Below are 19,485 nucleotides of genomic sequence, written 5' to 3'. Positions count from 1 at the left end.
ATCTTCGTAACAACCATCAATACATTTTCCCAGAAAGATTATTATTAATATTTTTTTACCTACAATTTATTCATTCATTCATTCATTCATTCACTTTTCAAGCCGTTTATCCTCACGAGGGTCGTGGGAGTGCTGGAGCCAATCCCAGATAACTATGACACACACACCCTGAATCTGTTGCCAGCTGATTGCAGGGCACAAGGAGACATACAACCATTCGCGCACACACTCATACCTAGGGACAATTTAACACAATTTAGAGTGTTTGATCAGCCTACCATGCATGTTTTGGGGATGTGGGAGTAAACCGGAGTACCCGCAGAAAACCCACGCAGGAACGGGGAGAACATGCAAACTCCACACAGTATGGCCGGAGCCGGGGATTGAACACTTGATCTCAGAACTGTGAGGCGGACGTGCTAACCACTCTGCCACCGTGACTTATTTTCATTATCAAATACTATTAACTTGTAAAATTGGGACTTTCTCAGGAGATAAAAATTTTGGGGGACTTTATCACTGTACGACAATTTTATTTGACAATAATATACCAAATTACGCTAGTTAATTAAATACTTCATCTGAAAATGTCAGCTTTTTCTTGATGATATAGAATAGAATAGAATAGAATAGAATAGAATAGAATAGAATAGAATAGAATAGAATAGAAAGCCGTTATTGTAATTGTACAAAGTACAATAAGAAAAAAAATCACAAGTTAACAGTGTATAAAGATTGCGAATAAAGTGAATAAATGACTAGCAGCAAATGTTGATGTAGCAGTAAAATACAGTAACAGCGCGTATATGACAATTTACAGTACTCAGACTATGAGGCAGATGGCTGACTTGATATGTTTGTGCATAAATATTGACGTAACAGTAGAAAAAGATGCTGTAATACAAATATTACATATGCTGTACCCAGATAATTCATTTCATTTATTTTCAGTAGCATTAAAACTTCAATATACTGTATAAATCCTGTGAAAAAATGTATTTTTTCTCCATAAACTGTACATTTTCTCAAGCTCCCCTAAGCGTAACCATTGTTCTCCTCCAGGATCCGGTAAAGACGGTAGAGGAAACGGTACCCCGTAAAGTCCCCGACGTGCCGAGGAACAGCGAGCAGAAGATCATCACCACTTCCGCCGCTGTTGACGATCTGGCGTCAGTTTTGCCTCCGCTCCCGCCCCCTATACCGCCACGTCCGGCCTCCGCCGCGCGTTCGACACCTCTCCCCGTGCGACTCCCGTCTTTCACCGAGTACTTCAGCATGCAGAGTGGAGGAGGAGGGGGATTCGGATCAAAAGCGTGAGACGGATAGAGGACGGACCCAGTAAGTACAAAATAACAAAGACATTTTGAAAATGGTCCTGAAGGAGCCCACAAAAGTTTGGTTTTAGAGAAGCAATAAATATTTGACCGATAGAACATCTTTGAGCGCCATGTGGGTGGGGAAATTGACAAAATCCCCAAATGGCATTTTTTCTTGGTGGTGATTGTAAATAGCTTGACAGAGGTCGCTTGCTGTCATTTTTATTTTCCACAATCTTTTTGTTACTTTTGAGCATCAGATGACACCATTACATTTGACCTCTTTTTGGAAAAAAATTACTTTTTTTTTTCTTAAATTATTATTATTTTTTACATTTTGATAGAAAAACAATAGTTAGTTATCGTTATTAGGGATTTTTTTTTCTATTGCTACAGTGGTAGCCTGACTTGAAAGTTGAATTCAATCTGTGACATAGCTCATAACTCAATTTAGTCCAATATCAAATTATGAGTTGATGGGCTTACTTCTTTAATTTGGACCACTTGTGAGTGGGTGCACTCCTAAGCCAAGCTACCATTGTACTCTTCGCCTTCATCGCAGCTGGTTATTCTGCAATAGTGATATACTGGGGGGAAAAGAAAAAGAAGAATGCATGTTTGTATTGTACTTCCCGTCCACAAGCCGTTCTCATAGGTATATATGTATTTCATATGTACTGTATACAGTATATATACAGTATTAGCTTATGGTCTGTGTTGAACACTGAACGTTTTATTACACACAATAGGTTTCAGTGTTATATTCAAAGCATTTGGCCCACAGTGTAAAAGTAGCTGATGTCGGCTACATTTGGTGAATGTATTCATGCCAAACAGCACAAGGAGATTTTACACTCGCTGCTCATTTAAGCCTTCAAAATACAGTGGTACCTCTACATACGAAGTTAATCCGTTCCAGGACCTAGTTTGTAAATCGAAATGGTTATATGTCGAGCAGGGTTTTCCCATAAGAATACATTACAATTCCATTAATTCGTTCCACTGCCCGAAAACCGACACTAAATCCTTAATAAATACTGCCGGCACTGTTGCAAATAGCAATTGCACAGAACAAACAATTAAATTGTGAATAAAAATTGGAATAATAATATATTAACTCATTCACTCCCAGCCATTTTCACCGGAGCAACCCCCTTCGCTCACGGCAGTTTTAATGGATTTTGACTGATTTTGCAAGGCCCACAGAAAATTCTGTTCTATTGCTATATAAACATGGAACCCACCAAAGGAAAGATTACTCTCTTCTCTTAGAAGGAAAAAAAGTAAGCTCATATCTTTTTCCATTCTTTAGATATCAGCATTAGAAAATAGCTTAGTTTGAGCAGTTTTCCAATTTCTGACGAAAAAACAGACAAATTGAGCTTTTTGTAAAAGCATATATTTCAAACATTGACTTTAACACTGCTATTTTTTGCTTTTGTGACATCCCAAACATTTGAATAATGTTTTTCTTCTACAAAATAACATAAACAACAAGACAAATAGAGCTTTTGATTGCAAAGTAACAATTTATTTACACATAACTAAACTATTGAACTGAGAGATAACGCTGTTGTGGCCGCGGCTGTATCGGCAGACGGGGTAAATTTTTCCCTCATCTCCGCCTGTCCGTCCCATCAAGATAGATTTTTTTTTTTTAATCTTTCTTTTGTAGTGACCGCTACCTCATAACAGAATTCACCTAGGGAACTTGTGTGGGGCTTGTGCCTTGTGTTTACATCATTCTTCACATTTTTCTGACGCTTCTTACTTTTTCCAACTTCCGTTTCCTGACTATTTCTCTTCATTCATTTCCTTTCACGGTCTGATGTTTTTTTGTTTTTTTTTTAAAACCTGTCTTGTTCAGCTGTTTGACACAGAGAATGGAAGTCTAAGTGCCCGGTTGGTCTGAACAGTTTTAATGTCTCACATTGAGAGTATGGCATACTCCCATTGTGATCATTCAACATACCTTCTTTATTATGACAAAGCAGCGAACAGGAAGGGGTTATGTAGGAACAGAAGAAAAGAAACACAAGACAAGAAAGAAAAGAAACACAAACAAACAACAACAAGAAATACATTGAACGTCTACACTACCTACTAATGTGTTGGTGCTATCGTCAGCTAAATGTATTTCCGGTTGACACCATGTGGGGGGCCTGTTGACCAGGGAAAGAGGGGGACGGGGGTGGGGGAGTCTATAAGCTAAGTGGTTGAAAGGGTAGAGTGTACACAAATCAGCTCTGTGATCTGGAACCCAGTAATCGTGTGAATCCCTTGTGAGTGTAAGCCGGTTGGTGACCGACCTTACGCCGCCCCATCGCCACTGCCGGCACCGGGACCCCCCACCCGAGCGCGCCCTATCACATCCTGCCACACGCGAGCCCCACCAAGTGCGTGACAGCCACGCAGGGGAGCGGAGACACCACGCGGGCGCCAACCCAGGGCCACGGCCCCCACCCAACCAGCCCGGGGAGAGGTTCAGAGCAGCCCATCCCTCCTCCCACAGCCCAGCAAAGGAGCCATCATCCCCCTCCAGGATCCAGGTGGGTCCCCCGGGCCACCCGCGCACTCATCAACCGGCCTTCAGAGGGATAGCAAGAGGGGACGCACCACCAACTCCATGAAAATGAGTTAATAGTAAAAATAATACCTGTAATAATGTAACGAATTGGGTTCTAATGTGGCAGATGTATTTTTGCGTGGTGTTCCTGAACGTGGGGACGTGCCAGGGTGAGGGAGGGCTTTTTACTTTCACTTTACCTGGTCAGCTGCGGGGGACAGTTGGCGTTTTGTGTTGCACAAGTTGATGGAATAAATTATTAAAAACCTGACAAAGCTGGTGATTTATTTGGCGATGTTACCACAGTAATAATGGTCACCTTAACTTATAACGACTGGCGAACGGAAGTCAGAGGAGGACCGTCAAGAGTAGACATTCTATGGCCATATTGTCAAGCCAGTTCATGGATGCGCACACGACGCTCATATTTTTCTATTATTTCCAACCTAAGCATAAGAATCACCTTTTTTTTTTTTTCACCACCTGCACTAAAATTGTTGGAACCCATGTTGATTGCTCTCACAAGAAAACCTTCCGTGCATCCATCTTGTGGGAAACAAAGAAACTGCACCGCTGTCATAGATCGTCGTATTTCGAGCATGTCGTCAGATGTAGAAACAAATGGAGAGTCAAATTTTACGTCCGATGTCGAAAAGATCGTGTGTCGAAGCCATCGGATGTCGAGGTACCACTGTAATGGCATTCATGCCATGCCAACATTATACTTAAAAGTGAAAATAGTACTTTTTAGGTAATGTTACGTTGTTCTTGGAAGATAATGTTTTACTTGACACTTTACAAATTATTTATTCTCAGAGTTTATTCTTGAAAGTGATCATTTTTTACTTATCATATTACTTATTGTGACTTCATTTTCACAAAATGGCAACTTTAGTGTAGGAAATTGACCACTTGATAGTCAATGTCTGAGTATATCAACTTTTAATCATGAATGTACACCTTTTTTTTTTGAGGGGGGGGTTGACATATTTATCATGACATTATTTTTTCCCCTAATATTTGATTGCTGAAAGACTGACTTTACTCAAGGCAATAACTAGGGATCCTCCGTCAAGGTTTCATGATGCCGATTCCGAACATTTTGCATTGTATAAGGAAAAAAATCCTTGTCACTTGTGAAACTTGCATAAGGCTTTCAATGTACAAGTAGGCTGTTCATGACGCTTTTCATGATGTTTTGCAGGCTGCAAATTTAGATTTTTCACTCCGTAGACATCCGTGATGCTCACTAGCTGTCGTTTGTGTCTGCGAGGACATAGTATCCTTCCATGCAGGCTCAGTAGATGCTATTTACAAGGGAGTAGTAACCCTGAACGAAGGCTCAAAAGCTTGCCCAAAAGACGCCAGTTATTTATTTTGATAAATAAATGGTAATGATCGATGGGAGCTAGAGTACTTCTTGAGTCGGCATTTCTTGGAAGATATTCAGCTTTTTTTATCGTAAAGTAACGTTGTCTTTTGTGATATTTCAAATTTATTCAGCTTGTTTTTCCTTTAATCTTTCACAAAAGTTGCAATTTCATCAGATTTTTTTTCATTAGCTATTTGTTTTTGAAAATTTTTGTTTACCTTTTTTTTAACATTAGGTTTTGAGGTAAATTGTCACATTGATCTTAAAACAATCTAACTTTTTTTATATTACAAGTATTCATTTTGGGAAATGGCGACGTGTAATTTGACAGTTCATCCTCACTTTAGACTACTGTACTATAAAGTTGCATGTTTTTCATAATATTACAACTGTTTTCTTGGAAAATGAGACTGAATCAAATCAGTCAACAGAATATGACTTATTCTCATCAATTTGACTTTAGGGTAAGATATTGATTTCTTTAATTTCCACTGGGTTTTCATATAAAATGTCCATGTAGACGTCAAATAATGACTACCGTAATTTTCGGACTATAAGCCACTACTTTTTTCATTAATTTTGAATCCTGCAGCTTATAGTCCAGTGCGGCGTATTTGTTGATTTATTTGGGTTAATAGTTACCACTTTTTTTGACAGCAGCTTCATAAGACCGTCATAATTATGACATGACACTCTCATGGGCATTACTGAACGCTTATGACAGATGTCATTAAGTGTCATCTGGCAAATTATGTCACCAACTCCATTTGTGTCCATCTTGGATGTTTTACATCCATTCAAAATGTGAGAATTTGCCAGATAACACTAAAAGACATCTGCTATAAACATTCATAATGCTCATGAGTCTCATGTCATAATTATGATTGTCTAATGACAGTCTTATGGCGCCACTGTCAAATAACGTGTAACAAAATACCACAACTAGCAATTAATTAAAAGACTGGAACAGTAACTGGAGAAATAATTGGAACAGTACATGAATTTTGACTGTTATTTATATCTGTAGCGCTGCAATGCATGCTGAGAGGCATGTTGGACGACAACAGTGTTGACAGCAGGTGGTAGCAGAAGTTGACGGTCTCCTCCAAGGGAACAGTGATGGCCAAATGAAGCTTCTTTTATTAATAATTAATTGATTATGCTTTGCAGCTCATTGGTTCAAAGCTTCATGGTGGTACATTTGGTCTTAGACAGCCTTATGATGCCGCTGTCAAATAAAGTGTTACCGGTTAGTATCTTTTGTGAATATCCCATAATACAGTGAGGAAGGCTGCGGCTTATAGTACAGTGCGGCATATTTATGAACAAATGTCGTTTTCGTGTCAAATTTGGTGTGCGGCGGCTTAGTCAGGTGCGCCTTTTAGTGCGAAAATTACGGTATTTGCATTTTACCATTTGATACATTGGTAAAACATCAAAGCTCATGACAGGTTACATAACATCATGCTAATGTAAGACCTGATAACAGCCAGTTCTTTTACACCCAAGTGTCTGTTAATTCCTAATGGAAAAATAGCTTAAGTAATCACCCCGTAATGAATATTAATGCTTTTTGCGTTTAGAATGGCTCGAGTGTCCAAGCCTTTCAGCACAAATTTACATTTGAAGTCGAATGGAGTTGAATAGACAAATGAGAAAGTTTTTGTATAGCCTTGAGGATGTCATTTATTCATTTGCTGCTATTGACGGCAGTAGACAGTCAATGAGATAACTTTTCTTTTTTTAAATAGTTTTTGAATGTATTTAGCATGACACAGCCAACCACTTGGCTATCTTCATTTTAAAACCTTTTATTTATTTTTTTAACCTGAATGTTCAAACCGTTCCAGTGTTTGAATTTCCGGTTTAATGTCAAACTATAAGTGTAGAGAAAAACAGCAAGTGTCCACTTTGTGTGTCCTGCATGGAGCACTTTAATGTTCCTGGTCTTGTTTATTTGTGATGTCACCTTGCGACTATGTTGTATTCACACACATGCTCTAATGTACACATGTAAATAAAACCGTAGTTTGATGTTGATTGTACCACCAGCTATAATAAATAAATAAATAAATAAAAACAGTGAAAAGAAAGAACAGGTGGGTGAAACGGACGCAGGCAGAGGGTTGAGCTGGACCGGATGATGAATAATGTACGCATGACAGAAAGAGCACAGCTTTTTTTTTTTTTTTTTTTTAAATAAAGCTTTTCCAGTTAAGAGCACAGAAGGAAGCACTGTTCTAATGCATTTTAATGGTGTCAAATATGCTGTAGATATGAAACTTTTTTTTTTTGCCAAAATAAGAATAAAAACATGTTTTACTATAGACTTTGTATGCGTTTGTGTATTTTAATGCTGCTTTGAAGTGAATAAAAGCCAATGCAGTTTTTACCAAAAAGATGAAAATAGGAAATTGAAATACAATTTTAATTCATTATCAAACTTTTGACAAATCGTTTGGAAAATCAATGATTTTCATTTTAAAATATGTAGAAAGTTCAACAGCGCTGCACACAAAAGCCTAAGTTCAGACTTCTAAGGTTATTTTAGATAAAATGAGATGTAATAACTAGAAACTGCAATTTCTGGAGAAATTACAATGGGGCTTGGCTGTGGTAGATAGAGATCTATTAGATCACTTCCTGTTGATTTGGGATATTTCAGGGACACTTCCTGCTGATATTTTGAAGTACATGGCCGTCAATGGCATCGACATACTTGGGCACCAGTTGAATGTCAGTGGGCTGTAATGGTAAGTGTATGGCCAAAAATCAAAACCATACATTATTCTGCCACTGAAAATGAATGGAAAATTTGGACGTACATTGCTGTCAATGGCATGGACGTGCATCGCTGTCAGTGGCATCAAATTCCTTATGCGCCAGTTGAATGTCAATGGGCTGTAATGGTACACTAAGTGTATGGTCAAAAATCAAAACCATACACGTTTTTCTGCCATTGAAAATGATTGGGAAATTTGGACGTACATGGCCGTCAATGTCATGGACTCATTTGGGCGCCAGTTGAATGCCAATGTGCTGTAATGGTAAGCGGTCAAAAATCACAACCCCCTTTTGTCCTTCCATTGGAAAAAGAAGGGGAAATGTTTGCCATAGAAATGAATGGAATTAACATGGCCGTCAATTGCATCCCCAATAGAAATGAATGGGCAAGTTTTCAGCAAATTTTGAAGGAACCTTAAATTTTTGGCAAATTCTTTATACAACCTTTATGCTCCTTGCAGTCTTGGAATTTCTGATGTGTAAATTTTGCAATTTGGTCACAAATTGTAGGACTAGATACATTTGCGTGAAAAAAAATCTGAAAAATCCACATTTACGGGTGAACGGAAAATTTTGGAGGGGTCATCTGAAAATTCCCTGCGTCGCGCAAAAATTCCGGTCATTTTGATATTTGAATGGTGACGGTCTGTCAAACGGTTTGAACTGTGTGGTGCGCCAAAGAAACGCCATTTGAAAAACAAAAAAAAAGGAATAGTATCATATTGGCCCCATCTAATAAATGTTTGATCCTTAGTGGAAAAAAAAAACAGTATGATCCAAGAGTTTTGGCGCCACCGTGAGTTCAAATTAAGTAAAAGTACTTTCTAGTTGCCTTCATTGCAAGATAACTCAATTCAATTAATCTACAGAATTATGAACATATGAGGTTTTATTTAGAATTGCATTGTTGGTCTGCAGAACACACCCGGTAAACAAGGTGGGGGGAAAATAGTTTACAAAATTTCAGAGTCTGTTGCTTCACGACTTCTCTGTCGAGAGTTTGGAGTTGGCCTTGTCCTCACGGTAGCCATTGAGTAGCTGGTTGACAAGGTTCAGCGGATTTTGTTTCCTGACCGGGTAGAGTGGTGGGAAAGGGTTGCCTTTATACTCCAGCACGGCCAATTCAGCCCGGTCCAGGTTTTGCCGCTTGGGGATGCGGGCCATGCGTGTGTAGCTGTTCGAATGGGTCTCAAACCGCGGAGCCAGCACCTTGAACAGCTTGGGGACCAGGTCCTTCTCCTGTCATAGTACAGAGGAAGGGTAAAGTGTAGAGTGATGTAGATGTGACAATATAGCCATATGTTGATAAATCAAGATTCTTTGTGTCCCAATTAGTTATCGATATACGGTGGAAAACACAGACAAGGCTGAAAAAGCGGTTTCTGCTCTTGCACCCTCTTTAAAATAAATTGCTGTATTTTAAGCCAAAAGAACTGTTGTGTTTGATAGAACAATATGTCTATGGCGGAAAACACTCAGGTGACTTGAAGTTCCGCTCTGAGACCCCTATTTGGCCAACTTTCAAAATTGTCTGAAATGCATGTGTGATACATCATTGGAAAGCTTCAAATCTCAATTTTCTGGGGGAGGAACATTTTTTAACCGGAGGGCATTTAAAAAAAAAAAAAAAAAAAAAAATTTTAAACAGAAAAACCCTATTTGGAGGTGAGAGCACGCGGGAGCAGAATTAAAGACGCCATGACTTTGACGAGATATTATTGCATACTTACCTTGTTTCGATCCAAAAACTCAATATAGCATGTATCACCGAGTGTCAAGACACAGCTGTGAATGGCCATAGCTGGATTTTTGGGCGATTTTATGGGTGAAACATGGTAATATCACAAGGGTCGCGATGCACCAATCGCAAACATCAAGGAGTGATCAAGATTTTTTTTTTCATATATTTACCCTTTTAAATTTCTTCTTCAATTTTTCTTTGTTTGGATCCATTATTTATCATTAACATATCAGAGAAAATGCGACATTAACAGAAAAATATAATGAAGCGATAGTTATGAGGTAGATATCCGTGACTTTTTTTACAGACACCATTTTTTTCATTGTGACGTAATTTGTTTAAAAGTTAAAAATATAAGCGAGAATAACTTTTTTAAGTCGTTTTTTTTTTTTTTTTTAATGAAATATTAGACATCAATTAATTATTCTAAGCTAAAAATGACGGACATTTTGAATGAAAAATATACTTACTTTCTTTTTATGGCTTGGTTGAAACAAAAGCGGTTGCGTGGTGTCTGGAAACGGGGGTGTCCAGGGTAAAAACAGACAAAAATAGTAGGGGCTTAATGCGCCATAAATCTGCTATGGCAGCATATAGACATATTGTTCTATCAAACACAACCGTTTCTTTGGCTTAAAATACAAGTTTCTTTTAAAGAAGAGTGCAAGAGCAGAAAATACTTTTTCAGTCTTGTCTGTGTTTCTGCCCTATATGCTCCTATAGCAGTTACATGGCGCATTAAACCCTGAATTATTTTTAATTTGTCCGTTTTACCCTGGAGACCCTCGTTTACAGACACCGCGCAACCACTTTTGTTTCAACCCACCCATAAAAAGGTATATTATTTGAAATGTCCATTTTTAGCTTAGAATCACTAATTGATGTCCAATATTTAGTTAAAAAAAGACTTTATAAAATTATTTACTTGCATATTTTAAACTACATCACAATGAAAAAAAATAGTGTCTGTAAATACGTCACAGATATCTACCTCATAACTATCGCTTAATTGTATTTTTTTTGTTACTGTCGCATTTCCCCCGATATTTTAGATGACAAATAATTGGTCCAAACAAGGAAAAATGGAAAAAAATCATTTAAAAGGGAAAATATTTGAAAAAGAAAATCTCGACCACTCTTTGATGTTTGCGATTTCTGCATTGTGACCCTTGTTACATTACTGTTTCTCACCTATAAAATCCCCAAAAAGTCCGGCTGTGGCCATTCATTCACAGCTGTGTCTTTATACTCTGTGAGACATGCTTCAGTTTTTGGATCTAAACAAGGTAAGTACGCGATATCTCGTTAAAATCATGGTGTCTTTTATTATGCGCTCTCATGCTCTCACTTCGAGTTGGGGTTTAGGGGTTGTTGTTGTTTTTTTTTTTGATATTGCCCTCCTGTTCAAATTTTTTCTTCCCTCAGAAAATTTACATTTTAAGCTTTCCAATGATGTATGACACATGCATATAGGACAATTTTGGAATTTGGCCAAATCAGAGGGTTTTAGAGCGCAACTTCAAGTCACCTGTGTTTTTTCCGCCATATCGATTTAAAAAGGTGTTTAAAAGAAAAACAACAGGTTCCTAGCAAAATGTCAACTCATTGGCTGCCATTGACAGCACTAAACGTCAAACCCATTTGAATTGGGAGGGCGGGTAGTGGCAGCGAATAAATATTGCTATTTATTTGCTGCCATTCTACCATTTCAAATTGATTGGATGTCTATTATTGATAAGCTCATTGTCATTAACTGCATAAGAATGAAAGTAGTTTTTCTGTTTATTAACAGTGAATTCCAGCCAATGAGTTAATGAGTCGACTTTAAAAAAAAAAAAAAAAACCATTAGTCCATAAAGTTAGATGTTCACGCACCGTCAACCAAAAAGTAGCCATCTTCATCGCCTTTTCATCCGTGTCGCCTCTCTTGGCGTAATCGATCAGCTACAACAAAAAACACTGGTTAGACTTCTCTGAGTGTATGGATTTTATATGTATGACGATGTTTGCCAAGCAACGCTCCACACATAAAATATTGTAGTGCTGCAACGATTAGTCGATTAACTTGTGTAATTTGATTAGAAAAAAGATTCGAATTATATTTTGCTGCTTTGGGTAGTCGTTTAATTAAAGTGGCGTTTTGTGGTGTTTTGAAAGTTTGCATTTAGCTTTAATGATTTGGGTGGATACACTGCCCTCTAGTGGCAACAGTGAATATTACTCAATTAACATGGCTGAATCCAGCTGCTCCCTGTTAAGACCAACATAAGCCTTGTTTTTGTTTGAGCTAATGTTTTTATTCAGCCATATTTGTGGGAATCTATGTTTGAACCATTTGTTAAAAGCATTAAAACCATTGTAAGAAAACAAAATAAATAAAATGTTAGCATTTTGTAGCATTTAAGCTAGCGGAATTTTCCTATGTAAGTCAGCCAATTGTTCTTTTGTTGTACTTAGATCCTCATTTATTTGTTTTTTAATACCGTTTGAGGCTCAGCTCAGGTATTTTAATTTTCTATATTCCTTATCCAATTACTCCATTAATCGACTACTGAAACAACCGATAGCTGCAGCCCTAGAATATTGTTTAGTTTTCGTCGGCGCTACATAGCACTGACTGATTATCACCCTTCCAACTTCTAAACATTACAAAAACTCATGACACAGGCTCTCTTTTGATTAGTACTGCAATGATTAATCAATTAACTGGAGTAATTCAATTACAAAAAAAGATTCAAATTAAATTTTGCTGCTTCGAGTATTAGTTTCATTAAAGTGGCGTTGAAATGTTTTGTTTTTAAAGTGTTTGCATTTAGTTTTATTGATTTGAGTGGATAAACTACCCTCTAGTGGCAACACTGAATATGACAACTCATTTCACATGGCTGAATCCTGCTGCGCCCTGTTAAGACCAACATAAGCTAAGTTTTTGCTTGAGCTAATGTTTTTTAATGCAGTCGTAATTTAGTTTATAGGTGTATTTAGCCGTTTTTCGTGGGAATATGTGTTTGAACCATTTGTTAAGAGCATTGAAAAAAAACATCGTTTTATCGCATTTAAGACATCAGACTTATGCTATGTAAGTTAGCCAATTGTTCTTTTGTAGTACTTACATCCTCATTTTTTTTTAATAGTTTGAGGCTCAGCTCAGGTATTTTAATTTATGTTTCTTATCCGAATACTCGATTATTCCAACAAACTTGTTCATCGATTAGTCGACTACTAAAAAAAAAATCGATAGCTGCATCCCTATTTTTGATTTCACCCCTAACGTTTAGAGTTGCACCAAAAACATGGTTATCATCACAAATATACACATAATTATTTTTTTTCTGGAAATCACGGTGCACAAAAGTTGTATGTGAAAAAAAAAGACAATTCTACCTAAATTGGACAAAACACCCCCATTTATTTCTAATAGCCCTATTCATTTCCGATGGGAAAGATGACCCGATATTAACAAGAAATTACGTGCAAAATCCCTAAAATCTGCAGGACGTGACTCGGAAATGGTCATAAATCAACCGGAAACAAAAAACAAAGTTGACAGGAAGTGACCCCTAAGTACTTTAAAACGAACTTAGAACCATCACTTGACAACAACAAAAACATCCCATTCATTTAAACTGGGAAGACCGGTGTAGGTTCACTATCCTCTTCCCCTCACTATCCACTCGCTCTCGCTATATGATTGGCCGAAGAGCCGAAAAGCTCTCCCGTCAAATGCCTGTTTAAAAATGTTCCCGTTGTTACTTCTTGCGTTCGCTTTAAAATGCCCATTTAAAAAGGAAAAGCGATGGACGATACTACACACACAGCGTATTATTAAGAAATGTTAAAGTTGTATAATCATAGCGAGAATAAGGAACGTCACTGACAAGCACAGGCCCCCGCGAGTGGATAGTGAGGGGAATAGGATAGTCTACACCTGTAACACCTGTAGTGAATGCTCATTTGTCGGTGCCTTTGACAACGATGGACGTGCAATACATTTTGACTGGAAGGCGTTCAAAACAAAAGGATTGGACGTCCATCGCAGTCAATCTCAGCAAATGAGTGAAGTGACCCGATTGCAAAATTAGCAAGAAGTGACTGAAAATTCCCCCCAGAAACGGCATCTTCTTGTTTCGTTTGATTTTCAAAAATGTTAACTCCGCGTTAGCCATTAGCTGACGAACTACCTTTTCGGCGTAGAAACGGACTTCATCGGCCCGAGCCGCGTTGGTTTCAATCCGCTCATGTCGCACCAGTCCGGTCAAGATATTCCGCAGCATGTCGATACGAGATTTTGGACCCAGTCCCATTTTACGGGCCACTCGGCCGTGGGAGATCAACATTTGCAGCGTGAGACGCATCTTCACCCCTTGGTTTCACGAAAAAAAGAAATATATACAGACTAGGTAAACAAACGCAGACGGAAAATAGGTTATTATTTAAAACATAATTTTGCTCAAATTAGAGAATCGTTTGAGAAGAATTGAAAGCAAAGTCTGTGAGCAGCCAGTAAGGGATGTTAGATTTCTCATGACATTGAAGGTGCGTCGACGAAATGTGTCCGTGGTAAAAAAAAAAAAAAAAAGACGAATGCGAAGGTTCCGCCTGTAAAGGGTATAGAACATTCATTCATTCATTCATCTTCCATGCCGCTTAGTCCTCACGAGGGTCGCAGCGGTCCTCAAATACAAATCTTGAAGGTCCTCAATTATTTTTTTCATACAAGCATGGGTCCATTTTTTAATGCCGGTCGACTAAAGGCAGGTCGAAGGTGGTAAAGGTTGTTTTATTTTGACCAAACAAAAATACAGTGCACATTCTGATTTAAAAAAAAAAAAAAAAAAAAGACAAAACATTTTCTTGACTTAAAGCAGTAATGTGAAGTAAGGTTGGCCAACCATGTTTTTGAATAATATCAATGGCTAAACAGTTATAAGCATATTTTTGTTATTTTTTTTAACACAACCCTTTCAGATTCTTTGTTTAACCCGTAGCAACGCCCTTGACAACGAAAATGCTTTTCTTCGGCAATCTTCGGAAATCTTCGGAAATTACTTCACACCTAGAAGTGCGAGGGAAATCCGCCATAGAACAGTATTGTTTGTTGCATCGCTTCTCGGTAAGATGTCACAGCGGTGTGTGGCGATGTTTTGTTCTCACTCAAACGAAAAGTTGTATGAGTGGCCAAAGGATAGCAAGGCACGTGAATGGACATCTTTCGTTCGCACGAAGCGAATGAATTTCACGCCATCATCAAGTAGTGTTCTCTGCTGCAAACACTTCGAAGATGCCTGCTTCCTTAACCGGTCTGCTTATGATCAAGGATTTGCCAAAAAGTAAGAGTGATTTTTGGATAGATGACTGATGACTTTGTCAAAGCAGAGCTGCCAACTGTTGTGGAATGAACAGTATAAGCTAGCGACGTTCGCCGAACGTTAACTCGTGGCAATCCCCGATTATAGTTGTTGTTGCGTTCGCTAGGTTAAGCGTGTTTAAATTGTGCGTCGTCTACGATCTAGTCCAAAAGGGTTAATCCACTGTCAATCGGTAAAGGGGTGTGGATGGGCATATAAGCGGGTTGGCGTTGCAGTAAGAGACACACACCGCCGGTGAGTTTGTGCACATTTATTTGTATTTGTATTATGTATTTCCACTTTCATGCTTCAAGCATTGCATTGCATTTGTATGGTTCGGCGTTTCTTTCACGGTTGTTGAGTTAATTATCGAGGGTTGATTGAATATTTGCTTGATTGATTGAATATTTGCTTGTGCTCATATATACCTTATACATACTTAATACATATTGCCATATTTTTTCTTATTTGATATAACCAGTAAATGATTATTGCTTGCTATGCTAGGCTGTAGTATAATGTTTAAGTGTTACAAAGTATTAAAGAGGGTCGGGGTGACAACTGCCTTGCTTCATGGCCACAACATTGCGTAACTAGACCTTCTAGGACATCTTCAGCATCTTACGTCTAGACTTTCATCTAGACTTTGGAGGACAATCTTCCATTCGAAGACGTCTTCCATGGCCGCAGCGTTGCATAACTGAAGTGTCTGGGTCATTCTGACCACTTTACCTAAGTGCCTTTGCTAACACACGTGTATTTAGTTAGTTCCACCTAGATGCTCACACATAGCCAACCAAAATCACATGGGTGTCTCCAGCTTGCTTTCCCCCTCCCTTTGGGGCGGCACCCTTCTGTGTTAGGACAAACCCCTAATAAAAGAAAGAGCAAGGAGGTATTTTTTAGATCAATTTTGGTGACTGTACTAATCTGTACTGTAATCTAGCATTTCTCTGTCTAGTCCCTCCTTGCTCTCCTTGGCCAAGAAAACTGAGTTTCTTCTCACCTTATTTTTGGGTAATTTTACAAATGTCTACCTAAGGGTCTATTTTTTAACTTGACAACGGTGATCGCTTAATAGCCTTCTAGTTTGTGTTTTACATACAAGAGCTGCTAACAGTTGACAAGGGTTGCTTTTAATGTCTGGCAGCGAATCAGCGAGTGCGCAGGTCAGCAGTGAATCATGGGAAATGTAGTCTCGGGACAACACGGAAGTGGTGCTTTGTAATCTGTTCGCTTGTGTGAAAAAACTACATTTCCTCACGCCATTAGACGCCACTTCCTCCCGAGAGCCCCGAGCTGTGTTGTACTGTAAGCTTCATGTGTTAATAGAGCAGTACTTCTCAAATAGTGGGTGAAGGGGCGCAGAGCGATGCCAGGGGTGGCGCGTGTGACTTCGGGGAACTTGCTTTTTTTTTTTTTTTTGCCGTACTAGAATAAAGTGTACTTGCTCATCCACTCAGTGCGTGGCAGGGGTGCTCTTATTTTCAAAGTGCGCGCAGTATTTTTGAAGTAAGCAAGAGCACTCAGCACACGGAAGAAAACTCATGAAGAGCTGAAAAGCTGTGCGCTGTTTTCGAAAGCCGTTTTCCAGCCGGACTCACGCAGCGACCCACTGTATTCTCCGGTTCTCGCGTGTCCGCCCGAGAAGTGCCATTTTCAGCTTGGGATCATCACGACGACCGCCCTCACCTACGGTTCTCCCTCGGCCGCCGATAATTCGCTTTTTTCGGGCCGTTTGCCTTTTGGCTTTGACATTTAATACAGTGGTAGACGAGGAAAGACCACTGTTTACTGTGTCTAAAAATGATTATAGCAGACAGCCGGAAGCCAAATCAATTAAGACGCTACTTAAAGACATTAGACCCCAATCTCATTGGTAAGCCGCTTGGTTGTTTTTCAGCGAAAACGTGCCGAATATTGCCAACAATCGTCCCGCTTTGTCAGTGTTATATCAGTAAACCAGTAAGAAATGTTAGCATGCTCAGTGCAAAATAACCCCACATCATTGCAAACTGGAGGTGATACTGGGAGCAGCGAGCAGCGAAAATTAAAACTGTCCTTCCATCCAAAGAAACTTTTTTTTTTCTTCTTCTTCTTCTTCTATTCAGTTTTGTTTTTTCGGTCAAATTTTTTGGCATATTGTCCTCATGAGTTAATGTTTCTAATCAATTTGAATTTGATATTATTTACTGATTTTAATTTTCAGTATCAAATGGTCAAAAATGTACCTTGAGTGTATTTTTAAAGTTTGGATGTGACTTTTTTTTTTTTTTTTTTTCATTCTGGCAAATTGATGCGCCTTAAGTCTTTTCTGTTACAAACAAAACAATGTTAATGAAGTTATACTTTATAAGTTCATCTCTTTTATTTTCTCTAATAGAAAAAAAGGATACAATGTGAGGCAGAGGCGTACTTATAATAGTAATATTATAGAAAAATGATACTATTTACAGTGGCGGCGTAACAGAAAATAATTGAGAAGCACTGTAATAGGGAAACAAAGTTGTCAGCACGTCGTGTGTTCGATACATTTGTAAACAAAAAGCTCATGACAAGACACTATGCACGATCCGTTTAAGAGACGCTGGAGTAGTAGGAGGCGAGGAGGAGATCAGCGAGAAGCAAAACTTCGCGGTCGAATGTGGCGGCAGTCTGCTATTATTTTGTTTTCTTATTGTTGCCACAATAAAGTGGAGAAAGCCATCAACGACTCATCTCCTTCTTTCCCCCCAACGTTTTTATATTATTATTTTATATGCACAAAAGCTGCCGGATCTGCCAAAATGAACATGAAGTCTGATTGTTATTTTTTTTTTAACAATGTCATCAGATAGACAAAAACATAAAATTATGTGCAAATGCCTGCATCTTCAAATCATGAAAATAATAACAGCCTATATCTTACCAATCTTGTAATCTCGATGGGTATTGTATCCATTCCATGTCAGGTAGTCTAGGCACATTGTTTGCATTCTGATTAGCGTCTGGCTAATACATGTTAGGTCCAACATAAAATTCCAAGCTCCTCTTCTTCCACCAACTCTTCAAAAACTTGGATCTCCTCCCTTGTGCTCGATCTATCGCTTGTATCGCTGTTTGAATCATTGTTTGAAGGGCTTTGTATGGCGGCCGTATGTATGGAGCTGCCATCGCTGTTCCCGGTGTGACGTATCACTTCCGGGTTCGTCCCCTTTCAGGCTCGAACTTCGGAAACGCGATTATTTGGTCAAATATACAACATATAAATTATTTTTTCATGCTTTATTTGTTGGACAATGTTTAATTACTTCAATTGTGACCCTATTTGGCATGTTATGAAATTACTCCACATTACTGCTTTAAAATAAAAATACAAAAAACCCAAAAACATGCAAGTACAATGTTTACACATGTACACAAATAATTGACTAGATCTTTCATGAAGTTGCAAACAATAACTACTGACAGTACATTTTGTAACTGTAAAACACTGCTGGATAAGAAAACATGCAAGTAGTACAATACATGTTCACATGTACAGAACATAAATGACAAGCTCTGTCATGCAAACACTAAACCATAGACTTCATAATGGTATTGACGGGACGCGGGGCGAGGGGCCAATTAATAGGCCTAATTAATGGGCCTATCTCCGTCAAAGCTGAACAAGTGGAAACACAGACAAAGAGCTTTTTACGCTGAAAATTCTTGCGAATAAAATTCAAATTTTATTTGTCATTGTCAAGATAACAACGAAATTCAGATTTCGTTGTTATCTTGACAATAATAAATGCGTAAATCCCTCAATTCTTTATAGATATGGACGTAAAACAGTCTCGATTCTTGGTTAAAAGCACAAAAACGGGCAGATCGCATTTATTTTAAATAAATATGTCGAATGTGCTGCTCGTCTTTTAGTCACTGTGGCGCCGCCTTACCACAACAATGAGCTTTTTACATTGACATTCTTGTGAATAAATGCTTAAATCCCTGAATTCTGCATAGATATGGACATAAAACAGTCTTGATTCTTGGTTAAAAGCAAAAAAAAAAAAAAAAAACGGGCAGTTAGCATTTATTTTAAGTAGTGCTGTCAAATTTATCGCGTTAACGGGCGGTAATTAATTTTTTAAATCAATCGCGTTAAAATATTTGACGCAATTAACGCATGCACGGAATGACCCGTTCATGCGTTGCCTCAATCAGTTTACAATGACGCCGTTTTAAGCGAGCGAAAAGGCAGAGAAATGCGAGTGGACACAGGCGATCATTGGACCGCGCCTTTTATTGGCTTAAGCTTTGGCAACTCTTACACAACAAATATAATTATTGTGGCAAACGACATGATCAAGAATGACAGGAGACGATCTTTTTCT

At 38.4% G+C, this 19,485-nt stretch overlaps 2 protein-coding genes across 3 annotated transcripts in view; one reads left to right on the top strand and one right to left on the bottom strand.

Annotated features, from left to right (window-relative positions):
- The window catches only part of tmem145 (transmembrane protein 145), an 81,937-nt gene extending 73,132 nt beyond the window's left edge, over positions 1-8,805 (top strand). For both annotated transcript variants that reach the window (XM_057833888.1, XM_057833887.1), the window contains one exon: positions 1,063-8,805. In XM_057833888.1, coding sequence (XP_057689871.1) covers positions 1,063-1,317 — 255 coding nt within the window. In that variant the 3' untranslated portion in view covers positions 1,318-8,805. The remainder of the gene's footprint in view (positions 1-1,062) is intronic.
- On the bottom strand, positions 7,460-14,331 carry mrpl17 (mitochondrial ribosomal protein L17). The gene is made up of 3 exons (XM_057833889.1): positions 13,961-14,331; positions 11,655-11,723; positions 7,460-9,277 (listed from the first exon to the last, which is right to left on the bottom strand). Exons 1-3 carry the CDS (start codon positions 14,132-14,134, stop codon positions 9,017-9,019), a joined length of 504 nt encoding a protein of 167 aa, XP_057689872.1. The 5' UTR covers positions 14,135-14,331; the 3' UTR covers positions 7,460-9,016.
- Positions 14,332-19,485: the final 5,154 nt, after the last annotated feature.

The sequence above is a fragment of the Corythoichthys intestinalis genome, chromosome 4 (assembly GCF_030265065.1).
Source record: "Corythoichthys intestinalis isolate RoL2023-P3 chromosome 4, ASM3026506v1, whole genome shotgun sequence".
Classification (NCBI taxonomy): domain Eukaryota; kingdom Metazoa; phylum Chordata; class Actinopteri; order Syngnathiformes; family Syngnathidae; genus Corythoichthys; species Corythoichthys intestinalis.
The sequence above is the reverse complement of the archived record's forward strand: the minus strand, read 5'-3'. Positions and strand labels throughout refer to the sequence as shown.